Source organism: Schistocerca serialis, chromosome 1 (genome assembly GCF_023864345.2).
Source record: "Schistocerca serialis cubense isolate TAMUIC-IGC-003099 chromosome 1, iqSchSeri2.2, whole genome shotgun sequence".
Lineage (NCBI taxonomy): Eukaryota > Metazoa > Arthropoda > Insecta > Orthoptera > Acrididae > Schistocerca > Schistocerca serialis.
In genome coordinates this window covers 668717374-668733794 of record NC_064638.1, presented here as the reverse complement: position 1 = coordinate 668733794, position 16421 = coordinate 668717374, and the positions used below count along the sequence as shown (strand labels likewise).

Below are 16421 nucleotides of genomic sequence, written 5' to 3'. Positions count from 1 at the left end.
ATGTCAGTGAAAGAGGCCCTATGTATTGTGTCGAAAGTGTTCGAAGGGAACAAGAAGGAATTAAGAGAATTTATCGAAAACGTAGATGCAGCTTTTGAATTAGTAAAGCCTGAGGAACACGAAACGTTATTGAAGTTCGTGAAAGCAAAGATAACCGGTGAGGCCAGGTCGAGATTGCAGGTGCGTGAACGCACAGGTACGTGGCAAGAGGTGAAACACGTTTTAGAGGAAAATTATGCCAGTAAGCGTACTATAGACTACTACGCATGTAAAATTTTCCAAGCCAGACAGGGACAAGGGGAACCGATAGCAATGTGGGCAAGTAGAATTGATGAAATGCAGAGAGACTTTCGTGAAGCGGTAAATAGAGTTACGGCCAGAGAAAACTTGAAAGGTGCAATAGAACTAGTTGACTCTTTAGGAAGAGCGTGTTTTATTCAGGGTTTAAGTAATGACAGAATACAAACCATAGTGAGAAGTAGAGGCGATGAAATCACGTTGGCAGCAGCAGTGGAGTTGGCACTGCAGGAGGAGAGCGCGATATTGTCCATGAGAGAGCGGGGACTAGCCCCGAGGGTAACGTACACTAGAAATAAGGAAGCTGTAAAAAACGTGAGAGAAAGTAAAGAGTTGAAATGTTTCAATTGTGGGCTGAGAGGTCACATAGCGAGCAAGTGTAGGAAAAGCAGGCCAGAGCATAGAGTACGAGTCATGACAGGTAAAGAATTTACAAACTTTTGCTATGGGTGTGACAAGCCGGGACACACAGACATGGAATGCAGGGTGCGGTTAAGGAAAGTTCACCCGATAGATGTACGGGAATTCAGAGGGAATCATAGAGAAACCGATGGAGGGTTACGAGAGTGGAGATGTCCACAGTGTAATTTACCAGGGAACTGCGGAGTTCCGTGCACAAGAGTAAGAGATGTTGCGTGCTTTAAGTGTAAGCGGCAGGGCCACTACGCGAAAGACTGCCACGAAGGGCCCTGGCACGCCTGGAGAAAAGGCAGGGTGCCAGTATCGAGCAAAACAGGAAAGGTAGTACAGGGAAACTAAGAGGCGGCAAGGCCGCGCAGTCGGGCCTTGTTGCAATAGGTAAACCCACAGTGAGGGTAATCGACTGTGCAACAGAAAACGACGTGGTAATGTTGTACTGCGTAGAACTAAAGAAGTATTTAAAGTTGCTAATAGACACAGGAGCACAATTGTGTTTGTTAAAGAGGACGAGCATTCCGGTAAAGAGTAGGCTGGGGATCAATGAAACAGAAAAGCTTCGGTTAAAAGGTGTAACGAGTGAAGCCGTTAGCACAATAGGCACGGTACAAATAAACTTAAGTATAGACGGATCTGAAGAGGTGAAACAGAAATTTCACGTGTACGGTAGAGGTTTAGACATTCCGTACGACGGATTGATAGGGAGAAATTTCTTAACACAGCATAGAGTCAAGCTGGACTATGCGGGTAAAGTAATAAGACTAAAAGGGCGAGATATACCCTTAGTAGTAGAGGAAGAACCAAAGGGACAAGAGATAGAAGCAGATTCAGAAATAGGCGGGGAGATAGGGCCCCAGGAAGAAAGAATAATGTTGTTGGAAGTGGACGGAAAGGTACCACGGGGAATCGAAAGAGAAATGGTCATACCGAGGCAGGAGATGGCACAAGGGGTACATGTACCAGAGTCCTTAGTAAAAGTGCGAAATGGGAAATGCATTGTAAGTGCATTAAACGTGTCAGAGGACAGAGTTCGACTAGGAAATGTCAGATTAGTAACGGAAGAGTTAGAAAGAATAGCGAAAGTACGCGAAGTAAAATGTAGCACTGAAGCAGTAGGTAAGACGGAAAGTCGTGCTAGTGTGTTGCGAAGGCAACTCAGAATGGATCATTTGAATGTCGAAGAAAAGAGCGCTCTAGCAGAGGTCTGCACGGAGTACGGAGATGTATTTCATCTACCGGGGGACAAACTGTCCTATACTTCTGCAGTGAAACATAGAATACCGATTGCGCCGGAACACGCGGGGAAGGTAGTGAACGCTAGACCGTACAGGATCCCTGAAGCGCAAAAGGAAGTGCTAAGAGAGCAGATAGAACAAATGCTGAAGGATGACATAATTGTCGAAAGCAAGAGCGCATGGAACGCACCGTTACTGTTAGTTCCAAAGAAGTTGGATGCAAGTGGCAAGCAGAAATGGAGAATAGTAGTGGACTACCGACAATTAAATGACATCACGGTAGGCGATGCATTTCCACTGCCGAATATCTCCGATATCCTGGATCAATTAGGGCAAGCCAAGTACTTCTCGACGCTTGACCTTGCAAGCGGGTACCATCAAATATTGACGGACGAGAAGGACAGAGAGAAAACGGCATTCAGCTCAAACTATCAGCATTACGAATACAAAAGAATGCCGATGGGACTGAAAGGAGCCCCAGGATGTTTCCAGAGACTAATGAACACAGTATTGGCAGGTTTACAAGGTGTTAAATGTTTTGTCTATTTGGACGACATAGTATGTTATGGGAAAAACCTGCAGGAGCATAACGAAAAACTCCGGGAGATATTTGACAGGTTGCGAGAGCACAATTTGAAGTTGCAACCGGACAAGTGTGAATTTCTGAGGAAGGAGGTAATATTCCTAGGTCATTGTATCACGGACAAGGGAATATCACCGGATATGGCAAAGGTGGAGAAGGTGAAGTTCTTCCCACAGCCGAGAACAACAAAAGAACTAAAAGGGTTTCTAGGATTGATAGGTTACTATCGACGTTTCATTGCAAATTTCAGCAAAATTGCGAAACCTCTCCATGAACTCTTAAAGAAAGGAGTAGAATACCAATGGGGAGAACGACAGAAGAATGCGTTCGAGGAACTGAAAGAGAAATTAGTGAATCCTCCGTTACTTCAGTATCCCGACTTTACGAAACCGTTTATAATCACAACGGATGCGAGTAACGCAGCGTTGGGAGCCGTGTTATCGCAAGGGAAAAAGATTGGCGAAGACTTGCCGATTGCATATGCATCAAGAGCACTGAACAAAGCAGAACTGAACTATAGTACAACGGAAAAAGAGTTGTTGGCTATAGTGTACGCGGTAAAACAGTTTAGACCATACGTGTATGGGCGAAAATTCACAGTGGTGACAGACCATAAGCCACTAACATGGATATTTAGTGTGAAGGATCCGAGTTCGAGGCTCCTAAAGTGGAGATTGAAGCTCGAAGAGCACGACTACGAGGTAGTATATAAGCCAGGAAGGCTAAACAGTAATGCAGACGCGTTAAGCCGGATAAGGCATGAAGGAAAGGAAGAGATAAGTTCAAAGCGAAATGTGGAGGCAGAAAGAACCTCCGTAGCACAAGCTGAGGCGGAACAGAGTTCCGTAAACGTGCGGCAAGCGCAAGTGTCAGGTGAGATGGACCAGGAAACAAATAGTAATGAGGAAATTAGCCCCGAAGAAAAGGAAAATATATTAAAGGAGATGCACGATAATCCCTTGGGAGGGCACCAGGGAATGCATAGGACATTTGAGAGGATAAAAGCGTACAAGCAGTGGCGCGGAATGAAGCGGGACATTGAGAATTATATTAGGAAGTGTCCATCATGTCAAAAGAACAAAAACACACAAATGAAAACAAGGATGCCTTTAGAAATTACAGACACAGCTGAAACAGTATTTGAAAAATGTGCAATGGATATAGTGGGTCCACTAGATGTATCTAGTACAGGAAAAAAGTACATGTTAACATTCCAAGACGATCTGAGTAAATTCACAGTAGCAGTCCCTATTGACAAGCAAGACGCTGAAACTGTAGCAGAAGCATTTGTAGAAAATATAGTATTAAGGTATGGGATTCCATCAGTTTTGTTAACAGATCAAGGATCAAATTTTCTGAGTGATGTGTTTAAAAGTGTATGTAAATTGTTGAAGGTAAAACGTATAAATACTACAGCATACCACCCTGAGTCAAATGGTGCTCTAGAAAGGAGCCATAGAACGATTGTAGAATATCTCAGACACTTTGTAACAGGAGATCAAAGTTCATGGGACAAATGGGTGCCGTATGCAATTTTTGTGTTCAACACTACACCACACAGTAGCACAGGTTATACACCATTTGAGTTAATGTACGGAAGAAAGGTTAACATACCAGGAGTACTGCAGCAAGAAACACCGCAGGTAAGTTACGATTATGATTCGTATGTAAATAAGCTAAGAGCACGAATGCAGGAAGCCCATAGAGTGGCTAAAGATTCTATTATAAGGAGTAAGATAATCAGTAAAGGACAGTATGATTTGAAACAGAATCCAAAAGAATTTAATGTAGGGGACAAGGTGTTATTACACGACGAATCAGTGAGACGTGGTAGATCTCGGAAACTAGATTCGCAATGGAGAGGTCAATTTGAAGTGTTAAAAGTGGAAGGTCCTAATGTAGTTATAAGAGTTAAAAGAAACAAAGAAACAAAAGTACATGCCAACAGGCTGAAACAGTTCTTTTAAAATTTCAGGTATGGCATTCAAGTGGCAAGTGGTGCAACTCATCATAGTGGTAGCAACATACAGCTTCGTTGCGTCAGGATACGAAACGAACGAATTCAAAGTAACCTCAATACCAAGTTCATCAGGACTGTATTACGATCACGTAGGACAACTAGAGATATACAGTACCACATGGAGAATAGTCACATATGTTAACTTAGATGTAATAACAGAAAGATTTCAAAAAGCAGAGAGGTACGGTAAGGCAGCGGTACAGAGGTGCCGTGACACATTGAAACAACTAAATGTTGGATTAATAGAATGTAGAGTATTAGATCAGCAGGTTACACATCACGTAGAAAAGATTACAGGGCTACAGCAACTCGTACAGCAACTCACAAAACACGAAACCAGAAGAAAGAGAGGAGTATTCAACTTCGTCGGACAGGTAAGTAAGATACTGTTCGGGACATTGGACGAAGCAGACGCAGCGTACTATAAGGAAAGAATAGATGCTATGGAAAAGAACTCTGAAGGGTTGCTGAGGTTAACTAAGGAACAAGTGGCAGTGGTAAGGGCCACATTAGCAGGAGTAAACAGAACAGTCTATACATTAGAATCAAACGAACACATTCTAAGAACAGGCATGCAGAGACTAGAAAGGTTCATGAAGGAATACGTAAAGGAGACAGATATAGGTTTCAAACGAGTAGCAACTTTTGCCACTGTAACGGAACAAGTATTGCAATTAGCGGCAGTGTTTGGCCAAATCGAAGAAGAGTACGAGCAAATGATAAATGCCATTGTAAATGCTCAAAAGGGAATACTTCAGCCTCACATCATTAATCCAGTACAAATTGTGAAGTATCTAAGTTTAATCCGAGACGAATTAAAGGACGTGAAGTTTCCTGTTCCTCTCGCGGAGTCATCAGGCTACCTCTTGTTAAGAATAATCGATCTAGATGTTTTTATTTCCGGTAGCATACTAGGGTACGTAATTAATATCCCTTTAATAGACAATAATAATTTCAATTTGTACAGAGTTCTTCCATTACCAAAGGAGATTCCAAATATGAAAGGGAGGTACATATACATACAGCCAGAGAAAGAATTTCTACTGATAGATGAATCCAAAAGGCAGTACGCGAAACTTTCTGCGGATGATTTAAAATGTAAAGAATTGAGTAAGAACAAAAGACTGTGCAGACAGTCATTCGCGTTGCTATCGACATTCGACCATGAGGAATGCGAAGCCAAGTTATTACAACCGGTAAGAGAAATTCCGGAAGATTGTGTGCGAAAAATAGTCGCACTGAATCAGAGCCTTTGGACCCATCTAAACAGTAACGAATGGCTATATGTAGCTCCTAAGGAAGAAGGACTGACAGTATTATGTGGAAAAGAACCCCCGAAGGATTTATTAATGAAAGGGGTAGGAAAGATAAGTTTTTATAGCAAATGTAAAGGGTATGGAACGAGAGTGTTCATACAAACAGATAGAGTAATTCATAGTAACGTAACAAAGAAGGATATAATACCTCAAATTAATTTAGAATTTGACTGTTGTGTAGTAAACGAAGAAAAGAAGAATGTATCAATGTTAACGCTAGATTTACCACTAGAGCAGGTAGTAACACAATTAGACGACTTGAAAGTCGCTGGGAAAAGGTTGGACGATGTCCAGCGGATGGCCGAAAGGCAGGAGGAGGAACTAAAATACTCCAGATACTTTACCCATTACTCAGTAACTACATACGTAGCTATAGCAATAGTCATTGTTATTGTAATAACATGTTGCTGTAAAAATTGTAAATGCTGTAAGGAATGTTTCAAAAGTTTATGGAAGTACTTTGACGATAGTAACTGTTGTGGAAAAGTATGTATAAGAAACACTATAGTAAATCAATATCCAGAGACTAGCTTAAGCAGAAGGCAAGCTAATAAAGACACTGAAGAGGTAGTGATATACGAAAGATGTGGGAAAAACCACGAAGATTCAGTTCTGTTCAGAAACAGGCGTTAAGTCAAATCAAAAGGTAAAATATATTAGAGGTGTCTTATGAAAAGGTGTAATCAATTTTAGTGTTTTGTCCATTTTGGAAACTGTATGTATTTGTTGAATGAAAATGGTATTTTGTATCAATGTTTAAAAATGTACCTTGATTGTAATTGTATCAATGACTGAAAAAGAAAAATGTACCTTGATAAATGTATGTTTGATAAATAATTGTTGTATCAATGATTTGAAAAAAAAAGGAGAAGAAAAGTGTATCTTGATAAATGTATGCATAAAATGATTGTGTCTCACAAAGAACTTAATGGAATTAAGTGTATATGAAAGATAAAGAAACATATGAAGTGTTGATGTAATAAAGAAAATGTAATCAAATAAAATGAGAGAATCACAATTGACGGTACTCTGAGGAGTAACACCAATTTCCCTGGCGGGGGAGGTGTTGTAACCGCAGGAACAAGCCAAGTCTAATTGCAGTACCTTAAGAATAGTACGTGGGACGAAGTTAAAATTGTAGCGTGGGACGCCAGGCGTGGCAGAAGGGCCAGCCGAGGCGGCACTCGAGCTGCAGGGCAGCTGGGTGCTTTGATAAGAAAGTAAACAGCTGGTAGATACAAACGAGGGTCTGTGCAGGGACTCATGATAAGCATTCAATTAAGAATATCAACAGTAAGCATTCCTGGCTAGAGAGAGAGGTCTGGGAGTGGAGAGAGAAAGAAAGAGGGCCCTTGGTGGGGACCGCACTACGTCACGAGGAGCCAATGAAGGGCTCAGGACGCAGTGCGTGACCATATAGGGAGAGGCGCCTCTGCCCCTCCACTCAGCCTCTGAAGAACAATAGCAACAACAATGTTTTAACGCTACCAAATAAGGGCACGTTGCCTTCGACGCTACGTCAGGCCAAGCGCTGGCGGGGTCGGAGGGGAAACGTTAACAAAACCCGAGAGCACGCCGCTCTGGGGAGCGAAGTTGTGTCGGGTGAGAGCAAAGTTGTGTCGGGTGAGAGCGAAGTTGTGTCGGGTGAGGGCGAAGAGTTAGATAGCAGCAGCCGACTTGGGCTGGGGAACGGGCTGTAGGCAGGCAGCCGGAGATAGTCGCTGGAGAGCGTCAGGGCGTAGCCGCGGGACTTCTAACGTAGGGTGTTAAGAAACGTTGCAGAACTTCTAGTAGGCAGTCGGAACGGTGGAGTCAGTCACCGTCTCTGTATTAGACTTGGCCTTCCTGTGAGTGCAACCACCGTCAGATAGGACGATTTGTATGCACTTAGAATAAACTGCAATTTGTTAAAGTTATCACGACTTTAATTTCTATCACCTTCCTAGCCTTGTGAAAACCAGGGATTATTACATCTTAGCCAGATCAAAAGTCTCCCTCTCATTACGGTCAACCGGCTAAAATCCCATCCACGAACCGTGTCGCCCAATCCCTCGCAATACCCACGCTTGGGACGCGACAGTAAGTGGTGCTGGGGAAATGAAGTACCCAGGGCAGACCACAACCAACAAAAAACACAACCCCAATGGTGACTGTTCAGCATCTGGTGGCCAGTGGTCAGAGTCTCTTCTTCTAGTTGAGGCAGTTGCACTAAAGCCTTCTCGAACTCAAAAATCGAGTTGTATACCTGTGGTCTCAACAGAGATCACCACAAAAACAAAAATTCAACTGGAACGCATGATGGAAAAGGTGATCACAGAGTTACTACCCCATGCACCAGTCGATAGACTGGATTCATCTGATAATCAGATTCTGGGGATCGGGGACACCACACAAAGAAAAATCGGAGCTTCTCAAAGACTTCTCACACTCTCAAAATGAAACGCAAAAATTTCATTGGGACAATTAATGTGAACACCCTCACTAAAACAGGCAAATTAAAGAAACTCACCAATGCGATGTGAAAATTTGACCTGAAAATTACTGCACTGCAAGAGACAAGATTCATGAATGAAGGACACTTTAACACAGAAAATTAAACGATCTACAAGGGCAAACCTGCCATAAAAGTAAGAGACAAACTACCACTTTTTGGAACTAGATTCGCCATTCACACTTCTGTAATCGACTCAGTTATTGAATTCACGTCTCCCAATGAAAGTGTCTCCCTGCTTACAGTAAAATCAGCTAATAAAGCCCACACTTTTATCAATGTGCACGCCCCCACAAATCACCACAATAAAATCGACCCTGAAACAGTGGACAATTTCTGGGAAACACTGAAAGAAACAACAAATAAAATACCAAGGCACTATGTGAAAATCTTATTAGGCGGTTTTAACGCACAGTTAGGCAAGGGAAATGAATTCAGAGATACCACTGACTCCCATACCAATCACAAACGTACCAACAAGAATGGTGAAAAAATAATCGACTTCTGCAGAAACTTCGGACTTGAAATCATAGGTACCCAATTTCAAAAACCTGCACATAAGTTAACCACATAGGTATCGCCTAGTCTTAGACAGGGTAAATACCAAATTAACCATGTCGCAATTCCCAAGGTAATCATAAAATAAATTCTAAAAATCAGAACTCGCAAAGGTGTCTTTGAATCAGATCATTATCTTCTCCAAATAAAAACAAAATTTCAACCTAAGAGAACGCAAAAAGGCCACCCAAAAGTACCAAACCAGATGTGGAATATCTGGAATTCAACAAAGAAAAAAATCATCATGCAAATAAATCAGGAAAAATCAACAGACAGGAAGAAACTAACAGAGAAAATTCAGAAAGCCATCAAATTAGGACAACCCTCTCACACCAGGAAACATCACTGGTGGAACGTAATCTGTGATCAGGTGGTCGAGAACCGAATCACTGTGTGGAAAAAATTTAGCAGTCACGAAACAGAAGAAAACTGGAAGAACTTTCTTAAAACCCAAGAACAGACCTCAAAAATAATTAGAAAAGAAAAACGGGTATATGACAACAACAGACTCTGCGAAATCCAGCAAGATTTCATCAAAGATAATACAAGAAATTTCTATAAGACTTTCAGAGAAAACTTACAGAGATACTAAGCACCCAGCTTGTGCTTCAAAAAACCAAATGGTTCTTTGGAAACCAATACGAAAAATAACTGAAAATCTTAGCCCAATACTTCAGTTCACTCCTCAACCGCGAATCATCCCAAGAAAAACTTGTCTTCTCTTCTTAAGTATTCACACACCCAGACTCACATGCCCCAGATCTCGAGGAAATTATGGAGATAGCAAAACAGTTGAAAAATAACAAAGCACCATGAGAAGATGGGATCATTGCTGAATTCTGGAAACTAAACGATCCTATACTTATGCAGAAACTACATATGGATGATGGAGTAAATGCCATAGGATTGGAAAAGCTCTCTAATTCACCAGCTACACAAAAAGGGCGACAAGACAGACATCAAAAATCACAGACGCAATTCCCCTGCTCCCAGTTGCTTACAAAATCCTTTCCTAAGCACTTTTAAAGAGGATAAAATCCCAAGCAGAGCCACTAATTGGTGAATATCAGGCTGGATTCAGAAAGGGACGATCATGTGTGGAACAGATCTGGTGCTTAAAGACGGTATTACAGATGAGGGAATGCAGAAGCACAGTAATTACATTCATCGACTTCAGGAAAGCATACAATTCAGTGGACCGTAAAACCCTATTTAAAATCATGGAAGAATTTGGGATCGACCGAAAGACACAAAAATCACAGAACAGACACTTACAGGAACAACATCCAAAGTGAAATTCATGGACGAAATACCATAAGCCTTCGAAATCAAAACTGGAGTCTGACAAGGGGACTTACTATCCCCAATGCTTTTCAATATTGTTCTAGAAAAGATCATCGGGGAATGGGAATCTCATGTAAAGGTCATCCAAATTGGTATCAAAAAAGAGAACCGAATTAAAGTCAAGTGCCTTGCTTTCGCTGATAATATTGCAATTATCATCAATAACAGAACAGAAGCGATTCACGCAATGTAAAAACTATATAAAATTTCACAAAAGACCAGATTACAGATATCTTATGGAAAAACCAAATATATGGAGAGACAGCCAGAAAATTAATCCCCTTTAATCACAAAACATGGTAAAATTGCACAAGTCTGCCATACCTTGAAGAAACTATACAGTCCTGAGGATATAACCGAACCGCCAATGAACAAAGAATCACCAAACTCCAGCAGGCCTATAAGCTAACATGGACACATTACAACAAGAAGTGCATTTCGAAAGACGCAAAATTAAGGCACTATATAACAGTGATTCTTCGAGAAGCAATCTATACAGCTGAAACAATGGTGATTCATGGTAATTCAAAAATTAGGGAAATAGAAAAGCAAGAAAGAAAAATTCTCAGGAAGATCTAGGGGGCAATCAACAAAAACGGCGTTTGATTGAAGAGACCACAAAACGAGCTCTATATAAACACCAACACAGTAACAATGAATCATAAAACGCCAAGCCAAATTTTATACACATATCTACAGGGTGGAAGACTCCAGAACAGCAAGGAAAATTTTCGGTATTATAACAAAGAGTGAATGCGACACAGAATTGCTGAAGGAAGTCCAGAGGAATCTGCAGCAGATCAATATAAAAATTCTCGAAGACAGTACTGAGTGCCAGAATAAAATCACAGCTCCCTACCGTTGGAGGTTCGAGTCCTCTCTCGGTGTGTGTGTGTGTTGACCTTAGCGTAAGTTAGTTTAAATTAGATTAAGTAGTGTGTAAGCTTAGGGACTGATGACCTCAGTAGTTTCGTCCCATAAGACCTTACCACAAATTTCTAATAAAATCACAAGTGTGAAGTTCGAGGAAAGAACATCGTGCTAGCCAGGTTAAAAATGGACAGAAGAACGGAAGATGGAGCATTCTGAGAGGATGAAGAGTTTTTGGGAAGCAAAGAAGAAAAACGTCCAGAGATGGAATTATGAAGTCATGTTCAATCGCTCTCCTAAAGGGGAACAATCTTCATAATAATAATAATAATAAATAGTAGAAAGAATAAATAATGAATAAAATAAATAATAATAAATAAAAAGAACATTATTACTTACTTGGATGTCAGACTGAAAAGACATTAACAGTAATTCACAGTCATCCAAAATAAATTCGCTGAATGTAAATATTTTGGCACCATCCATGTTAAGTATACATAAACTACCTATTAGTGATATGAAACTTTGTGCCAGACTAGGAGGCGTGCATGACAGCCCAAGTGTTTAAAGCAGCCACTCTCAATAAGTGCAAAATTCAATTCTGTGTCATGGTATGGGACAAATTTTCGTATCTCATTGACAGGAAATATATCTATACCTAACGCAGCTGGTGCCAAAACATCTGCATTTAGCGAATTTATTTCGAATGCACTTTTTCTTACTGTGAATAGGCCATATAAGGACCACATTCTAATTTCAATTCTTTGTTCTTTCTTCTCTTCCAATAGGCTTTCATTTCACTGTGTATCTTCTTTTTATCTTCTGACAGTTTTCAACAAATCTTTTTAGCTGCTATCCCTTTGAATCCTTCCATTTTCAATACTTTTTCCCAAAAGGTTTCCCTGTTGTTTATATTGTTTTTCCAAAATCTTTTTTTAATTTGTTGACCCAGCTTATTGTGGATTTATAATCCCACAAATGTTTGAAAATCTTATTAGTTAATCTACTGTCTTGCATTCTAAATAAATGTCAAAAAACATGAGATCTTTTTCTTATTACATTTGAAATATTTTCTGTATTTTGGTATATTTCAGCATTGCTTCATAATTTTCAACCTTCTGCTGTATTTTGTTGTCCTTGGTACTGCACTGCAACTGCCATCCCCTATATGTGTTTTATCGAGGAAACGGAGGACAGAAGTCTTTAGTGGAGTGCCCTTATTGCTGGAGGTCTGCTGTCTGTTTACCTCCGGCGTTTCTGCACAGAAGGGAAAGTCTAGAGTGGAGCTGTCAACATGCCACCTGGACAGTCGAACGCTAGGCGAATGTTCTTTCACAGACGAGTGCCGATTTGGTCTGTACAGTGATTCTCGACGGATTCGCATTTTGAGGGCACGTGGAACACGATTTTGGGACCCAAACATTATGGATAGGGACCTATATCGAGAAGGATCCTTAACGGTGTGAAGAGGGATTATGTTGACTGCTCGAACACCTCTTCACGAATATGTACAGGTGAATCACTAAAATTTAACTGCTGTTAGGTACCGTGAAGAGATCTTGGGATCTCATGCGCGGTTTTTGCAAGGTGCTGCGGGCCCAGATTTTAACTGATGGACAATAATGCTTGATCTCATAGAACATGGATGGTTGATGTTTTTCTATTTTGGAAACGAAAGATATTGCACGCATTGCGTGGCCTGCTCGCTCTCCCGTTTTGAATCCCATAGAGCGTGTTTGGGATGTACTAGGATGATGGGTTGCATCATGTGCGCATCCATCAACCACTCTTCAAGACTTGTGAGTAGTTCCGTTGAAAGAATGGGTGTTATTACCTCAACAGGTGATTGTTGTCAGGCCTGTATTGGTGCCAGAGGTGGTCCCACCCCATACTGAGCACGTTAACAAGTTGTCAGAATGCGTGTGCAAAACTGCTAAGTTGAAAAAAAAAAAAGAAGAACATTTTTGCCTACCATTATGCGTGTTGCAGTTGATTGTGTTCTGTATTCTTTACACTTTTTCTACTTTACTGTTACCTGTTTATGCTGTTTTGTGGCTAAATAAAGGCAACCTTGCAAAATTTCCGTTTGCTGCTTTAATTTTGGACACCAGCGTACTTTAGAGAAGTGTTGCATATCCTTACGTCATCTTACCAACGAATGATACTCGCAACCAAATGTTATTTATATAATTAGAAAATTACATGTCTGGTGTGCATGTGCAGATATTTTTCGTTGATTTTATTTTTTATGTGGTGAGCTATATCGAAGGACGACTTGAGTCTTCAGTAGGGGACGCCAATCACAGAAATTTTGAGAGAGAAAATACCAACTCGAAGCGTGATTAAGCATTTCATGAATCACCTACCTTCCCTGGAGATGCGCAGATTTCCAAAGAACAATTATATTAACAACAGTCACATGTTGTAAGAGTTGAAAAACGAAGTTTGAGAAGATTACTCTCTCTTGTATAAGAACAACTGAAGGTGGTGGTTTAATGTGGTTAATGTATCTAAAAATGAAGAGTACATATGGTTTGTTAACTCAAAAGTAATATGAATAATTATTTGTAAAAATGTGGTGTTGCAAAGATATCAGTTCTGAATATTAAAGTATTAGGTTGATGCATAATTTCGAGTGTCTTCATTTTGCATGTCGGTATCCTGTAGCTAGGATTTATTTATCGATTGTCATTTTATTTGTAGTTCAGTGTTGCTATTTGACTTTACATATTGTCCTTTTGTCACTTGGAGATAATGAGTGGTGCCGTGAATGCTAGAAAATTAAGTACCAAGTGGAAAAATCGGAACATTTCCGACATGCTCTTTTGTTTGAGTTCAATAGAGGGGTAATAGCAGTGGAGGCAACCAGCATCTGGTCCGTGTATGTGGATAATGCCACTGGAGAGAGCACGACAAGAAAACAAATTTCTCGTTTTTAGGAGGATTGTTACATTAGTGACTCACCACATTCAGGAAGACCTTTGAGGTTTGCTAAACATCATTTAAACACATTAATCCAGAATGATCCTTGCCAATGTACTCAAGAACTGGCAAATATAATGAACTGTTATCATTCCACCATCGTGTCACATTTGCAAGCAATGGAGAACGTTCAAAAATCGGGTTTATGCTCTAACCCATAATCACAAAAATCAGTGGATCGATGTATGTGCATCTCTGCTCGCTCATGATCAATTGACTCGTGAACGACACCGACCAGTTTCTATCCTGTATCGTACCTGATGGCGATCAATTGTCTATTTATTCGAACATGAGGAAGAAAAGGAATGGTTGAGCCCAAACAAAGCAGCAACTCCCTTTATAAACACCTATGTGTAGCCACAAAAGATAATTTTATGCATCTAGTGGCTCAAATGGCTCTGAGCAGTATAGGACTTGACTTCTAAGGTCATCAGTCCCCTAGAACTTAGAACCACTTAAACCTAACTGACCTAAGGACATCACACACATCCATGCCCGAGGCAGGATACGAGCCTGCGACCTTAGCGGTCGCACGGTTCCAGACTGTAGCGCCTAGAACCTCTCGTATGTGGCAAGTGGAACAGCGACGGTGTGCTGTACTAAGAATTGCTTCCTCAAGGTTAACCATCGCTGCTGACTTTTGTTGTCAACAACTGAGTCACCTTTCTCACGCAATCAAAGAACAACGACCAGGAAGACAACATGAAGTGATGCTCCTCCAGCATAGCTCCATGTCAGTCTAAATATTTTTCTGTCTAATATTATGATAGACTGACAAAAAACACTAGCCAGGAGTTGGGTTGGGAATTCAATGTGCACCCACGTTATTACCTGATCTTGTGGCTTCCGATTTTCGCCTTTTCCACACTCAATCGCACAATCTTCAGGGAACTTCCTCTTGGAATGAAAATGCGCTCTGAACATGACTCGACGATTTTTTCGCCTCAAAAACACATTATTTCTGCAGTTGTGGAATCGAAAAGTTACCCTAGCGTTGGCAGATTGTTGAAAATAGTGAAGGAGGACATATTACTGCAGACTAAAGTCACTGTTACATGTACCTGTTGCGTGATGGCTGGGTGTTGTGTGATGTCCTTAGGTTAGTTAGGTTTAAGTAGTTCTAAGTTCTAGGGGACTGATGACCTAAGATGTTAAGTCCCATAGTGCTCAGAGCCATTTTTGAACATGTACCTGTTGTGTTTATTAAACTTATGGAAAAACGCAACAACTTAATAATTATGACAGACGAAATATTGATTAGGTGAACATTTTCAACTGAGGAACATGTTTTTAGAATAAAAAAGTGTTTCATTTGTTAGTAAGTTTGTTAATTTATTTCACGACCAGTTTCGAAGCTTAAAGCTTCTTCTTCAGGTGCTACTATCTGTGATCAAGAAGAGCCACCATTCTAGAAAGTGGTGTACTCACACAATTATGTAAACATGAATGCATGGCGCCCAAGCCAGCCACTCATTGGGGATCAAAACAAACGCATGGCAGTGGAACAAAAGCGCTAACTTTGAGGAGGGTCCCAGATAGGAATGAACTCAATAGTGTTGTAAATAAATAAGTAATTGAATTCCCACATAGGACCAGCAACCACAGAGCCTACCTAGACAGCACAAAATGGAAGTGTCTAGTGCACACGGCCCAAAAGCCAGCTGATCATGGAGACGAAAGCGACTGCCATAGGAACCAATCAAGTGGGGAACCGAACTAAATAGCTGCAAAAGAGCAGGAAACTGGGGTTGACTGATTTGTACATTTACATAAGTGTGATTCACAACATCAGTACAAACTAGGATTACAAATATAAGAATATTAAAATAATATACTAATGTGGGGAATCGTCAAAAATGCCTTAAAGCCAACTAAGACAGTGGATACAGATGGTATGTGAAAAAATATCTGGAAATTGACCAATAAGACAACGAGAGGTTAGGTGTGGTAGGAGAGTGACGTAAATTGTTAGGATCATTACCCATGTATAGACTCATCCTTACACAGCAAAAATGTGTTTTTTCTCTGTAAGGATGAGTGTAAATACTGAACTATAAAAATAATAGAAAGTACACCAGTGGTCAGATTTTGAAGATAGTAGCAGTTGAACTCCATCTTTTAGTTATTTATACGTTCAAATAAATAAAAGTTTGTTTTAATTTAATAGACCTGGTTCATATGTATTGGAGTTCCTCAGATTGTAGCTGTGGTTGGTCTGGCACATGTTCCAGGATTGTGAAGAATTGGACGAATTTATTGTATTGCTTCATCTTCAGTCATGATGAGATGAATGAATGAAATTTGTGGA

The 16421-nt window shown here is 40.5% G+C and overlaps 1 protein-coding gene across 1 annotated transcript; it reads left to right on the top strand.

Annotated features, from left to right (window-relative positions):
- LOC126422535 (uncharacterized) lies at window positions 1-15778 on the top strand. The gene is made up of 2 exons (XM_050087244.1): window positions 1-576; window positions 15704-15778. Exons 1-2 carry the CDS (start codon window positions 1-3, stop codon window positions 15776-15778), a joined length of 651 nt encoding a protein of 216 aa, XP_049943201.1.
- The last annotated feature ends 643 nt before the right edge of the window (window positions 15779-16421 follow it).

What these genes read in the sequence shown, in the direction of transcription:
- LOC126422535 (XM_050087244.1), top strand. Translation starts at nt 1, where the DNA reads ATGTCAGTGAAAGAGGCCCTATGTATTGTGTCGAAAGTGTTCGAAGGG. An exon ending in AGCGGGGACTAGCCCCGAGG is followed by an intron (nt 577 to 15,703) that starts GTAACGTACACT and finishes ATTCCCACATAG; the next exon opens with GACCAGCAACCACAGAGCCT.